Source organism: Anolis carolinensis, chromosome 1 (genome assembly GCF_035594765.1).
Source record: "Anolis carolinensis isolate JA03-04 chromosome 1, rAnoCar3.1.pri, whole genome shotgun sequence".
NCBI classification, from domain to species: Eukaryota; Metazoa; Chordata; class Lepidosauria; order Squamata; family Dactyloidae; genus Anolis; species Anolis carolinensis.
In genome coordinates this window covers 216,006,540-216,021,883 of record NC_085841.1, presented here as the reverse complement: position 1 = coordinate 216,021,883, position 15,344 = coordinate 216,006,540, and the positions used below count along the sequence as shown (strand labels likewise).

The window sequence follows — 15,344 nt, the reverse complement described above, 5'->3', positions numbered from 1 at the left end:
TTGTCCCTTATAACAGATGTCCCTCACTGGAAGGTTAGAAAGTTTGCCCCTTATAAGGCTGGCTGATGTTCCTTATTATAAGAGATGTCCCCTGCTTGAAGGTTGAAAAGCTTTTCCTTTTATACAGATTGAACAAGATTTCAACAAAATCCTGTATTGGGAGATGTGGACTCTTTATAAAGACAGAAATGTATGCCTCATGTAATTTATGAATATAGACAATATGTTAATTTTACATAGAAATACATGGCTAGGTGAACAGAAATAATTTCATTTGGTATTTCGGTAAAGCACAGCTTGTTAACAGCTACTTCCTAGTTGTCAAGCCTGGATGTCATGTATTTCAACTATTACTGCTATTCTGAAAACGTGGCAACACTGCTTGGCAGGAAAATACTCCTTAGTGCTTTAGATACCTGTGCAGCCAATAAATCCATAAAGCTATACAAGGCATGTAGCTCTGTCTCCACAAAAGCACAGAGAAGTATTTAAAAAGACAAACTAGTATTTCCCATGCGTACACTGTTATAGCTCTCTGTACACAGATGATTAGGAAAAAGCAACTCCTAAATTTGGAGTAGCTAACAAATGATGCGGGAAAAGATAATGCCTGTAAGATTCAACAACCCACCCTATTTTTCTAAGACATACAGTATTAATACAATGCAGTGCAGTGGTAAGGCTGGAATCAGAAAGACTTGAGTTCAAATCATTTAAGCTGACTGTCATAATCACCTAACCAAACTTGTGGGAATACTGTGTACAACACCAGTCTTCCTTGAAGGATAGCCAATATTTGAAAGAACCAAGTCAATGAAACATTTTAATAATTTTTGCGCTGATATCAACAACATGAAGAACAGAAATTCAACAATATTTCAGACACACACTGATGTGAATCGCAGGAAGAGTTAAACTACCAAAAAATGTCCAGTAATTGTCATCATGCATCCAAGTAAAACAGCTGAAACAACGTTGGGTAACATGAACTGAAAGGCAAGTTTAGAAATCCTAGGAAGCACACGCCAAAACGGATAATCTTTCCTGAAACATTCCAGTGTGGGTCACCATGAGCTCATCTGTCATTCAGGGACTTTTTGAATCTTTCAGGTTTTCTAGTCCTGCCTACTGAGTAGAATTTGTTAAAAACCCAAACAATAATACCTTTAAAACTTTTTTCAATATGTGGCGAGTATAAACACAAATGGTATCAGACATCGGAATCCCTCCTAGCTGCAAGCAACCTGAGTTACAAGTGCTCTTAACTCTCTAGCTTTTTACATAGAGATAATGAGCCAGTTTAGTCCAAGTACTACTGCAGTAGAGGAATTTAGCAGGATTGATGAAAGAGAAACAAAGGAAAAAAGAAACAGGAGAAAGCTACACTGTATATATTTTGCAGCACATACCACAGCATGGCATATAATTAGCAACAGTTCAAAGTAATGGGGTTAATGAAACAAAGATCACAAGATGTTTCTTGTTCTTTCGTTTCTTCATTAGCCATTTCAAATATAGATTTGCTTCAATAAGCTTCTCCACTCGGATCACTTACTCTCAAGTAATCCTAACAATGTTAATGGATAGGCACCAAACTAAAGGTGTTTTTTAATGCAGGTTCAAATTCCCAGTGCTTTGTAGACAATTATGGTAAAAACAGTTCTGTATCGGAGCAATAAATGCCTTTACAAAAAAAAATTGGAACATAGTATCATCCATGTTTCTAATAGAGAAGTGTTTCACTGTCATTTCAATTCTCCTTCCTCTTGTTTTGGGACTGAGGCTGGATTAAAAAAAAAACATTTTGTACTACAACTCCCAGCATGTCGGCTAGGGGATCCTGAGATTTGCAGTCAAAAAATGGCTTTTCTAAGTTTTACAGAATTCCTACATTTTATTGGACTACCGTGCCTGCTAGGCATCTTCTTTTCTTAATGATAATAACGTTGATGTCCCAATTTGGTCATCATATTTTTTTCTAGCTCTGCTTCTATGTATTGAACAGCAGTTGACTAGAGGAAACAAGCAGGTTTACTGGAACAAAGGTAAAAGTGTTCAGAAAGCCTTTATCTGCCAGATTCTTAGAGTCAGACTTCTGTGAGGGGAGGTAATTAGGTGGCAGCTATTACAGCCCTGTCCTATATACATCTTCTATAAAAATAGTTTACTCTGAATTCAATAGGATTCACTTGGACATAAATGTTCATGCTGCAGCTTTTGCAAGCTGGGACTACTTCTATGCACATTTAACTTTCAAATAATCCCAAATGAATGTAATGAAACTTGCAGCTGTTTGCATGAGGATAGATATGGAGCTCTATATCTGTCCCTCATGAAAAATCTGTGCAGTTATATTAAGTAAAAGGAAGCTGTAATGTGGATGTAGTAAAATGTTTAAGCATCCAGTGTTTTGTGGCAGTTTTGTTTTTGTTTTTTTGCTTCCCAAACACACTTTTCTACATGGTTCACAGGTGCATATGCCAGAAGTGAATTTGTATTCACATTATGAGCCCAATGGATCAGAAATTTAATTTTTATAGCTCTTGATACGGACCACGGCTCGCAAATGCCAACAACAAGGAATTCAAAACAGGATCAATTCTTTTCCCTCCTTGGAAACAATCTCCTAAGTGTCTGAGTACTCGAGAACATGAAAGAATATTGTTGCTTTTCTGAGCTCTTTTGATATCTCTCTTTCTGTGGTGGAGCCATTCATGACTGATGGCAGAAATTTCTTTTGAAAATAAATGGCACCCCTTCAAGTGTGCTCAAATACACAGTGGCTGGACCTTCCTGGGTGCCTCAGTTACAACTTGAAAAGGATGCTTGATTTTTAAATTTGTTTTAGGTATCAAAATGTGATGCCTTATATCAGTCTTCAAACCGTATTCGCACAGCACCGACTTTATGAGTTTCCCCATGTCAACACAGAGAGGCAGAAAGCAATCAGACCGATGAGGAAAGGTAATGGGAGCATGGAAGAGCAGCAGGCTGAGGCAATTGTTGCTGCACATCCTAACAAAACTAAGTTCACACTTTGCATGAGACAGACTGAAAAGGTTAATGTTACAGCACTTAACGGTTTCTTCACATCCCTAAGCACAGCTGTCACCACATACTTCCACAGCAGCACTAATCACTTCACAAGAGTCAGAAGCACTGGGACAAAATCTCATGGTGATGCCTCCTGTTCCCAGGTGTCTTTACTCAGAAGTAAGACTCACTCCTAAATAAGTATTCAGACAGAGCCTCACACTTCCTGCCTGCTTGCTTTTAACTGCAAGAATTATGGGCAAAAAAGCTACCAACTCATACATGTGGGGAAAATGAAAATCTATCAAATACACATGTGAAATTGGGTGTCCCAGCGCTCTGCCTGGAAAGTGAAAAAATCCACAAGGATTTTTTAAAGCATAAATGATTTAAATCATAGTTGAACCATTTATCTTCATTTCCTCAAAACAAGGGTACAGGTCCCAAAGTTAACACATAGTCTTTGAACTGGGTTTGCAGTTCTACACACTGGTAACTTAAATATAACCAAAGTCCATTGAATTTAAAGAACCTGTGTAGATAATTGCACACCTCCTCTGACTCCCCAAAGCTGGTCCAAGGCTTTCCCAAAAAAGAGTTTCTATACAGATAATCTTACAAAGAAATACAAAAAGAAAATTTAGTAATATTTATAGACTATGGTATAGTTCCTAAGAGACTAAGACTCCTAGTCCTGCCGATGTTCAAGAAGTTGAAAGACACACCCGGTTGCAACCAGAAAGTATCCATACCCAAGCAATAAAAAGTATAAAATAAACTGAGTTGCTGCAATAAACCATTTCTCAAACTGTATTGCACATTTAGAAGATGAATCAGAAACAAAAGTGCTTATTTTGAAGGTGCTGAACATTTTATATCATGTATTTGCACAAGTGAGCTCAACTAAGTGATATATTGGCACAAAAACTTCACAAGAGATTCACCAGAACTACCCAAGAAATTCTATAACACCCATTGCCATATTGTAAAAAGTAGTGATGTCTTTTTGTAATCATAAACATCCTGAAATCAGAGTATATAATTTTCTCAATTTCTCAAACTGTAACTGAAAGCATACCATTAATTCACAGTTAACAGGCTTCTTTAAGACTACATGTTTCAGTAATACACTTGCATGACTTCTAATTGTTTGGCAGAAATAATAATTGATACACAGTAATAGCAAGATTATTTCTGAAGTACTCTTGAAAAACCTAGTTTAGCTAAAGAGAAAAAAACACTGCATTTTATTTCTGTGCCTCACAATAACAACCATTTCATTTTAAGTAAAACTTAGCCTTGAGAGAAAATATGCTGTCATGAAGCAAATGACAGGAACCATTACTGACACTGCCAGAATAAAAAGGTGACTAGTATTGTTCCTATAATACCTTGTCATTAGGTGCCCGCACAGAGTTAGCTGGATACAGAGATTATCTGGTTTGTATTAAAACAGAATGTTGTAATGCTGTATCATAATGCTTCTTTTGAGTTATACAATTTTATTTTTTATTTTTTCACTATTTCTATTAATACTACACTAAAAAGGCCAGATTCATTCTGTTTACTGGACTGTCACTAATCAACAGGCATACATATTTGCCGCTATATATCTAGGAAATAGAGCTGACATTCCCTTTCAGATGAGAGTCCCTTTTTCCAACAAAAACAGTGACAAATCTAATTTTAATTTATCCTTCTTGAAAGGCTTCACAAATCAGTGAATTATGCTCACACAATCAAACTGTTACTTTGCACTAAGCTGGCTATAGTAAATGCAGGGGGTTTTTTTTGTCTATATCCAGCTTCTTGCCACCTCTATTTAAAAAAACAAAAACAAAACAAAAATATGAAGTTGCAAGAGTTAAAAAAAACTAATTAGCCTGCTTCCATATACCCACAAGAGCATTTCATGCTCTCAATTAAAACTTCATGCAACATGCCCATAGCATTCCTATGTGTTCCAAAATATATATCAAAAACATTTACACCCTCTTTTGATATAGTGCATGTAAATAAAATTCTGTAGAGAAATGTGAACTCTGTTATGAAACTGATACCTAGAAGAAATAAGCATGCTTAATGCTATGCAGAAGGGCAGTTTAAAGGCTGCAATCTTGCACTCAACAAGAAATTTGATTCAAATGAATTTTCTTCTAAGTTGGTACAGCTAGCACTGCACTCTCAATAAGAATACTCCTAACTTTACCCATCCCTGTCCTATTAATACTGATGGATTCCCACAAACAATATTTCCCAGTAATCATATCACTTTTCACTATTTTTTAAAACGCTCCAAGACATTGTATCAATAAACCTAATATAGAATTATGGCTTAGTATGGGAGTGAGGGGAATCGGGAATCTGTTACAAAATAAAACTCTATAGACAATTAACAAAGATATAAACACCCTATCAAAAGAGGAATTTATTTCTGTAAACATATGTAGAATAATACAGAAAAATTCCCATATTTGATCTAGCAAAACATAACTGGAAGTGGAAGGGAAGAAGGAAGGTGGCACTTTCAATGCCCGCTATGTTTCTATTCAAGTGAGCTTAATGTTTAGATGACTGATATGCCTTCTATCAAGTCAAAAGAACTATGTTGATTTAATATCAGCTGTAGATAAATCAATAGGTTCAAAGTTACTCTATTATTATTATCATAATCATCTTGTGTCATTTTGCTAGACTTGCATTATAAAAAATGATAAATAAAAGTCTGATTCATTTCAGAACATTTCCATCCATTTTTACACTTTTGTTCACCAACAGAATAGGAAGTAGAGATGGGAGGAAGTTAAATATGCCAGTGAAATAGTTTTATCACGCTTAATGATAGTAAAAATGCTCCATTACTCCACAACATGCTCGTGTAACAATTCCCCTCCGTCAATAATCATGATGAAATTCCAGTTAATTAGATAAACATTTAAGTCACAAAATATATCACTCTCTGTAAAGTTATGTAATATAAAGTTTAGTTTTTATAAAGGTATATATTAATTGAGGTCAAAGAGCCTGAAATTTCCTTTTATTGGATCTAATAACACTAGATTAGACTAGCGGATTAAAAACAACATGCAAGAGAATTTCCTGCGTACAGCTATCATGCTGATTTTGTATCATTAAAATGACTCCTAAACAAGCAGATTAGCTGATTAATTGATGGTTAAGACTGTGGGAAGATCAGTCATTACATCCAAATATTTCTTGCATGCACAACAGAGCTAACTAATTGACAACCATGCACATACCAGAATGATAATTTGCCCCAAAGCAATATTTTAAAAGCACACATAAAACATATGCCCCCAAATACATTCTTCTTGCAGCATTGTTAGGTACAATAAAAAGTTGCATTTCTAAGCTCTCAAATCTTACTCTACATGGTTGGGGTAGGTATGGAGGAGAAAGAGAAAACACTATCAACCATTTAAAAATAGCTGAATCAACTATCACAAGTACAAACACAAAAACAAATGCATTTTTTACTGTAACATGCTTACAGAATTATATTATTCGGCAACTTACAATGGAAGATATTGGTAATCGAGATTTCATGCTGAAAGTCTGCCATCAGAAAGGAGTTGGAGAAAGTTCCTTGATGTATCAGATGTATTGATTTGGGGAGGAGTGAGGGAAGGGGGTGTAGCTGCCACTCGTTCTATGCTCCACTATGTCTTCATGAACAGAACCTGAAGCCATTGCTTATCGTCCAGAAGTAAACACCTTCTAGCAGGCTATCCCAATAGCATACATCCCACTTCCCTCTGCCTTGCAGCTGGTTAGAATAGAATAATTTGCTTTCTGAGGTGGATGGGTAGGTGCCTGGGTGGAGAGGATGATAACCAGGCACACAAAGTTTGTATAGCAATTGCGTATTTTTAGACGCATCACACAATAACACTTAATCTCATTTAATCTCACATTATATCAAACTCAATTATTTGCTTTCTTTTTTAAAAAAAATCACTTAAATTCTGACTACATATTTTTGTTTTTATCAGCTAGTGAATAGACACAAAAGGCAATAATTTATCAGTCTGTTTCTAGAAACAGTTCTTTCCCATGTTAACAGAAACAGTCTAGCAAAGAAAACTGAAGACTTCCCTGGAGGATCCAATGAAACTTCACCTAATCTGTAGTTTTCTAAAGCTCATTATGCAGAGCACTCTAGTTATAAAAAGGTATTCCTGACCTGAATCACCGATAGCTGTGTGTCCTGCTTACGACACAAATGCTTACAGTAAGAAATCCTGTTTTGTGCACTTGTCAAAGTGGAACTATAAGGAGGAGATGTTCTTTAAAAAGGTACTCCTGATTGGTGCAAAGCTGTGCCAATTTCCTGACATACCTCTTAGTGATGGTAACAGAATTCCACGACAGAGAAGTTATGACAAACGCTACAGAGTGAAGATCTTTCTTTAGATTCTGCTCCACAGCCTAAGCCTCACAACTGCTACTTGCAAAACAATTTCAAAATGGTATTATGTCATTCAATGTTCTAAATCAAATCCTGAAGATGCAATACTCAGGAAGCACAGAAAAGTCTCCTCTAATGAACACTTAAGGTAGCACAGCATCTAAAGTCTTCCTCTGCAAATGTGTGCATGCTTAAAAGACTGGTGCATCTGACAGTCACCATCTGTATCTATATAAAGAATATCAATGCCTCCCTATGTGGTGCAACATTGAATCAAAGCAACAAAAACTAAGATCTCCTGGCTTCATCAATCTCAGAAAGAGATTTTCAACAAAAAGTACAAAACGAGCTAGATCAAACCCATTTACCCCTGCTCCCTTCCTGGAGGTTTATACCTTTTTTTGCTTAAGAAGAAATTGGATGGTCACCTCAAAAAGCAGCATTCCAACTTAGTTCTAACTTTTTTTTTGCCTTTCCTTTCTTTTTTGGCATTTTATTGTGACAAGTGGCTCCTTGATAGATGCACCCCTTGACAAATGGCTTCTTCAGAAGAGACACAGTAGCTTTCATTTCCTGACCACAACATACTTTTAATTCATACCAGCCAAACTGCCAGAGTATGATCCGCTCCTACACTTCAGCAGCATTTCAGGATTATGTCACTGACAGACCACTTCTTCGGACAAAACAAAACAAAACAAAATGAAGACCAAACAATAACTAGGCACGTTTGCTGACAAGCACCATTGCACTGTGTTTTTATTTTGTAATTCACATGCCTGATTGTATTATGTTTTCGTTTTCTCATTTCCTCTCTCCCACCTCCACCCCAAGAAAAAATTCAGGCCCATTTATAAAAACTATTCTCCTAGCCAAGATAAGGAAAATGTAAGATGGGGCAGAGATGGGGAGGAGGAGAAGGAAAGGGAATACAGTGGAACAGGATGGGGGATGAAGGCCACACAATGTATAAAGCAGTGTTGCCCAGCCATGATTATTGTATATTACTACTGTTAGAATTATCATCATCATTGCCACCACCATCACCCAGGAATTGCATTTAAACAGTGGCCACCATCCCACCCCATCCAATTTCAGCCCTCAGCACACTATCCAATTCCCGATTTAAAATTTATAAATGTAATATCCTCATCACAAGCAGCAGGTCCAATCTGCTGTGAATATATATTACAGCTTTAACATCACAGAGGGAAATCTCCCATCTGGCAATCACATTCACTCCAACAGCTCTAGGAAAGAAAGGGGGGTTGGGGGAGAGAGAGCAAGAGAGAGAAAGCCCTGTCTTTCGGCTCTCCCTGCTCTCATCCCCTCCCCCTTTAAAACATGTCTCACGGCAAATTATGTGCATCTAAAATAAACAGTCGCCAGTATTGATCGCCTCAAAGTCAACAAGTACCAAATGCAAAAAAGAAAAAAAAATTCAATCAGATAAAGATTCCTATTGTAATCAATTGCTTGGGGTTACTTTGGAGATGCTGCAGAGGCACCGCCAAGCATCAACCGAGTAGTGCAAATTGGACAAGTGTTCTCAAGCATTACTTTGGATCCTGGTTTGCGATGCTCCAAAGGATCCAGGATCCCTCGGCCCGGCCCGCTACCACCACCACCACCGCTGGCCATGAGTTTTTGCTCTGCCCTTAATTTGTTTCTGCCCCAGGCTATGAGAAGCCAGTCTATTCCCTATCCTTCCTGGTCCTAGGAAATTCTTAATTTTTGCCTGTGCATTTATGTGCAAAACACAACTGTGCCATTAACAGTTCGACAGTCTTCCACACCTTGGACTTGAGCATGTTGGAGGAGAAAAATCAAAGTTGAAATTCCTATACTCCATTTCATCAGACCCACTGACACCCCCACAATTTAAAATAATTTAGCAATATTTTTTAAGTCTGTTCCAAGCACCTGATCCTTGTACTTGTACAAAGGAGCCATGACAAGCAGTCATATTTGGGAGTTTGGGGGGGGGGGGAGAAGAAAAAAATACAGGCCATTATCAAAAGTGGAGGTTGGCTAGAGAAGGTAAATAATGGTAAGGGTGGATTTCTTACCTATATTAAACATGGTAATCATGTACCCTAATCTAAAACCACAGTTGACGACTGTCTGCCATAGTGTAGAAAAAATATAGCTATTAATTTGTACTTTGAGATTCAAAGGGAAACATTAGCCGTGCAGGCAGGCAGAAATATGAGCATGTTGTCCTCATGCCCCCAACTACACTATCTCTTTAACAATCAGTGAGTTTACTAATTTACATACTATACAAGTGTAAACAGTCCACAGCCAGCAACATGCAACTTTAGGTTTTACACAAGATAACAAAAGTAACACCACAATCAAAGCAGGATTCAGAAACAAATATGATCATATGCACACACAATGGCTAATATTTATACAGTTGAAGCATTCCCCACTGACATCAAATATTTATCTCTATTTTTATCCATATGCAAAGCCTCCAGAGATTTCCATCATGCTCTTTTAAATATTACCATCAAACATTTTTAAAGCTAAAAAGGGAGGTAAATAGGGAGTAGATCCCAAAACAGACATACCATAAACACTGGTGCTACTGATCATTTCTTGCAGGCAGCACAAAAACAGCTGAATTGGATTTTTCTTCTTCTTTTTCTTCTTCCTCCTCCTCCTCTTCTTCTTAGGAGCAGGAATTCCAAAGGTTGCTTTTCATTAGAGCCACTTTTTCCTCTCAGCTATCAAATGTCACTGCCTTGAAACGTGGGCCCTTTCGTCAGGTATTCATTTAACCTACATGCATATAATTAAGTGGGAAAGCAACATCAACAAAAAGGGGATCTCAGATCACAAGAGAAGAAAGAAAGGGGGGGGGAGAGATTGAGAAAGAGAGGAGAGCGAGCACATGACCACGAATACAAGTCGATGTCAATTTCACTCACTTCCCATTGAAACTAACAAGAGCTCCAGGGAGGATAGTAATAGGATCAGTGGGTTGTATATACCATTAAATTATACATCTTTCTCTCCCTCCCTGGCCAACAATACGCCCACCGTGCTGCCTAGCAGACACACATACACACACACCCATAAAACCACAACGCGGTGCTTACATTTCCTTGCATCGCCTCCTCTGACATCTTCACGCCCCCCTTCCACGAAAACCCTGCCATCGCGGCTTCCCAACTTTCCCCCCTCCTCCTCCTGATTGGCACTCATTTGCTTAAAAGTTAAGTTTTCTCTCCCGTGTCGCCTCTTCGCCTGGAAGTTCCACAACAACAATAATCTATATTTCCAAACGGGAAATAAACTCACTTTTGTCAGCGGGGAAAGAGTGAAATCCCTTCCGAAGCGTCAACTATTGTTTTAAAAGACCCACGAAGGAAGAAGAAGAAGAGGGGGAAAATAATGCCTGGGATTGGAGCCTCTTGACTTCCCACAGAGGGATAAATAAATAAACCAGGCCTCGCTCTCAGATAGGGATAGAAGACGTTCAAAATACATTTCAATGGGGAAGGTTGGGAACAGCACATGTATACACTGATATAAACACACAGCTTCCCTTCAGTGTATATATATATAATATTTGTGTGTGTGTGTATATATATATGCACACACCCATATATTTGTGTGTGTATATATATATATATATATATATATATATATATATATATATATATATATGTATATACAGACGCACATACATGCACAGAAAGGAAGGTGTGTGTTTATACATGTGCTGTTCCCAACCTTATTTGGCCGCTTCCTCGACATCATATTTGGCCGCTTCCTCGATTTAAAAGGCGGGCGCTGAGGAAATTTGGAGGGATACACTGAGGCAAGCCCTGAGGTGAAATGGGAAACAGAGAGAACGGGGAAGAGGAGAGAGTCTAAAGGGGGAAGCGAGGGCTCTTCTTACCGGGCGTTGGGAAGGGAAGCCTCGGGGCCGGCTCCCTCTCAAGCCTCCAAGTTTGCGGCGTCAAGAGCCAGAGCCAAAGCAGCAGCGGCGGCAACAGCAGCAGCCTCCTCCTCCTCTGCCATGTTGGAATTTCCCAGCCCAAACAGCTGCGGCTTCGCTCCGAGCCCGCATCGCATGCCAGCCAGCCAGCCGCGGGGACGCCTGCGCACAACGGCGCCGAGCCAAATTCAAATCGCTTTCGCCGGGACCCGGGCTGAGAGAGAGAGAGATAGAGAGAGATAGAGAGGGGGGCTCGCCTGAGGAAAGCCTCGCATTCATTCACACGCGCACCGCGCACAACACACGCCTCCAGCCCCTGAGCCGCCCAAGGCCGGGGTCAGGGCAGGCCCGGCCCGCCCTCTCGCCTCCCTGCCTGCTTCCCTCAGGAGGAGAGCGCGCGGGCAAGGCGGGAAGGGCGCTCGCCGCCTCTTGCTCTGGCCCTTCTTGGCTCTCCTGCCTTCATAGCCCAGGCCTCCCTCGAGGCAAGCGACGCTCCCTCAGCCCAGAAGGAGGCTCTGAGGTCGGGGGGACTTTCACGTGTTGAGACGGAAGCCTCTCTCGGCTCGGCGCCTGAGGAAAGCTGCAGGCCCTTTGGATGGACTTTTGGGAGAGGGCCAGGCGAGGCCTCCTCTGAGGCACAAGGAGAGGCTCCTATGGCGCTCCTCTTTTGGAGGCAAAGACCCTTTGAGTAACAATTAAAGTTCCACATCATTTAAGTTGTTAAATTAAGTCGTCTGGAGAACAAGCCGTATGAGGAGCGGCTTAAAGAGCTGGGCATGTTTGGCATGCAGAAGAGAAGGCTGAGAGGAGACATGATAGCCATGTACAAATATGTGAGGGGCAGTCAGGGCCGTAGCCAGAAAAAAATTTCGGGGTTTAAAAAAAAAAATCGGGGGGGGGGGGGGTTTAACCCCTAGCACACACCCTCCCCACTACAAACCTGTCAATATCTGCTTGAGATAGTGCCTGGAGGGGCTCTTAATGTTTTGTGTCTCATAGACTTAGCATGGGGATTTGGTTAACCAGTTAAAATTCATGAGTAAACCAGGTTTTTTTTATAACCTGAAAAATTTCGGGGGGGGGGGGAGTTGAACCCCTAAAACCACCCCCTCGCTACAGGCCTGGGGGCAGTAATAGGGAGGAGGGAGCAAGCTTGTCTTTTGCTGCCCTGCAGACTAGGTCGCGGAACAATGGCATCAAACTACAGGAAAGGAGATTCCACCTGAACATCAGGAAGATCAACCTGGACACAGTATATTATTTGAGAACACAGAAATGCTTGACCATTTCAACAACTATCACGTCAGACTACACAGAGAAGCCATTGAAATCCACAAGCATGTGGACAACTTCAACACAAAGGAGGAAACCATGAAAATGAACAAAATCTGGCTACCAGTATTAAAAAACTAAAAAATCAGAACAGTAGATGGGAAGCAACACTCTGAAGGCAGAGGAGCCCCAAGGACGGCTAATGACTCTGAACAAAGGATGCCCCCCAGGCAAGAGACAAACCTTTCCAATGCTAATTAGGGTGATTAACTGAAACATTAACTTACTTACTTACTTAGGCGATCCCTCGTAGGCCGAGGATGATGGTCCTCCAGTTATAGGGTCTTGGGGGTGTGTCCGCAGGTGACTGAAGAGATCTATTCTTGATCTGCATGTTCTCCCGCAATGAGGACATCGGTTTCCAGGTGGAAGGCGGTCTCAGTCAGGGTTGGCTTGACGCTCCTTCCTCTTGGCACATTTCTCCTTTAAGCCCTCCATTCATGCCTCTTCGAACTCCGCAGCACTGCTGGTCACAGCTGACCTCCAATTAGAGCACTCAAGGGCCAGAGCTTCCCAGTTCTCAGTGTCTATGTCACAGTTTTTAAGGTTGGCTTTAAGCCCATCTTTAAATCTCTTTCCTGCCCACCAACACTAACGCTGGCTTCCAACTGACAATGGACTCTTGTCACACCCTGGACTCTCCACAGATATATATTTACCTTCCTTGCCTAGTTTATCCATGCCTCACAACCTCTGAGGATGCCTGCCCTAGAAACGTCAGGAGAGAATACTTCTGGAACATGGCCACACAGCCCGAAAGACATACAACAACCCCACCAGGAAGAACTTCCTCACTGTGAGAGCTGTTTGGCAGTGGAACTCTCTCCCCGGACAGTGGTGGAGGCTCCTTCTTTGGAGGCTTTTAAGCAGAGGCTGGATGGCCACCTGTCGGGGGTGCTTTGAATGAGATTTTCCTGCTTCTTGCAGGGGGTTGGACTGGATGGCCCATGAGGTCTCTTCCAACTCTATGATTCTGTGATTCTAAGTCTTGAATTCAGTTATAGTCAAAGCAATGGTATTCCCCACAGTAACCTATGGTTGCAAGAGCTGGACCATAAGGAAGGCTGAACGAAGGAAGATAGACACCTTTGAACTCTGGTGCTGGAGGAAAATCCTGAGAGTGCCTTGGACCACAAGAAGATCCAACCAGTCCATCCTCCAGGAAATAATGCCCGGCTGCTCACTGGAGGGAAGGATATTAGAGGCAAAGATGAAGTATTATGGCCACATCATGAGGAGACAGGAAAGCTTGGAAAAGATCATGATACTGGAGGAAATGGAAGGAAAAAGGAAGAGGGGTCGACCAAGGGCAAAATGGATGGATGGTATCCTTGAAGTGACTGGCTTGACCTTGAAGGAGCTGGGGGTGGTGACGGCTGACAGGGAGCTCTGCGTGGGCTGGTCCATGAGGTCATGAAGAGTTGGAAGTGGCTGAACAAATAAACAACAACAACATGGCAGTGTGGAATCGTAGAGAGAAGGATTAGAGGTGATGGGGTAGAAAAATCTTTTGTTTAATTTCAAAATGGGGTGTGGCAAAGTTTAAGGGAAAATCTATGATTGCAAACATTTTAATTATCCCATGGGATAAAATTCTTAGTGTGAACCCCATTAAGGATGAAATGTAAGCTACACATGCATCTTGTCCTAAGACATTTTTTTTGGATGGGAGGAACAAAAATGCCCTGAACCTGCTTTCTTAAATATTCTGATAAAGTCCCATGTTATAGTCATAAATATAATTAGGGTTATACAGAGTCAGATATAGGTTTATTTGGGAATACACCTAGTTAAACACAACTGGATATATATCTGAGTAGAGGATTTCATTGTATCCCTTGCTACCCACTGTATTGTCAGTCACTGACTAGGATAAGTGTCTCCATTTGTAAAATGGGAATGGTTAATACTGAATTTTGGCATCAGCCACAGATATTCATTTAAGCCTAAACAGCAATTGCCCCAGAACCCATTTTAAATAGTCAGTTAACTGCTCTCCTTTATTCTCCATTAGTAAACACTGTTACTTAACTCCATAATCTGAGCTGTGAAAGTTAATTGGCAAGATTCTAAACAATGAGAGTGCTTCTTTACAAATCCTTTGCTACTTATAGCTTTGGTTATATTCCCAGCCACTATTCAGGGGAAAATGGTTGAGAACAACTGACCACAGTGCTACATCTTCTCTAGAGTGATGGCCAAAATGTGTATGGTAAATGATTTGATATTGCATTACTCATTCATAGCTGATTTTGAGAAGAGGCTATTTCTACTGCATTTAATGTGGAGTGAAACAATGTGAAAGATCTGTTTTTGGTGTTAGATCTTGATTGGGAATTTCATACCACAAAATGTCACTTTTTGACATTTTTCTGATTCTTGAGTGATTGTCATGCACATGTGAATTCACACCTAACACTTAGCATGGGATGCTTGGTGATAGAATAAAGCCCTGACATATTTTGCTACATAGATCCACTAGTGGTCTTTTATTTTTGATAAAAATTCACCAGTCGTTCTCAAAACCCACATCAGAATCTGCAACCTTCAATCCATGACATATTGAAAGTCTGTACTCAGTTCATCTCAGTATTTCAT

At 40.3% G+C, this 15,344-nt stretch overlaps 1 protein-coding gene across 5 annotated transcripts in view; it reads right to left on the bottom strand.

Annotated features, from left to right (window-relative positions):
* Positions 1-11,797, bottom strand: part of fign (fidgetin, microtubule severing factor) — a 155,050-nt gene extending 143,253 nt beyond the window's left edge. For 2 of the 5 annotated variants that reach the window (XM_062965140.1, XM_062965161.1), the window contains exon 1: positions 6,571-10,030. In XM_062965140.1, coding sequence (XP_062821210.1) covers positions 6,571-6,616 — 46 coding nt within the window. In that variant the 5' untranslated portion in view covers positions 6,617-10,030. The other 3 variants (XM_008115167.3, XM_008115169.3, XM_062965153.1) reach the window with 3 other exon arrangements.
* Positions 11,798-15,344: the final 3,547 nt, after the last annotated feature.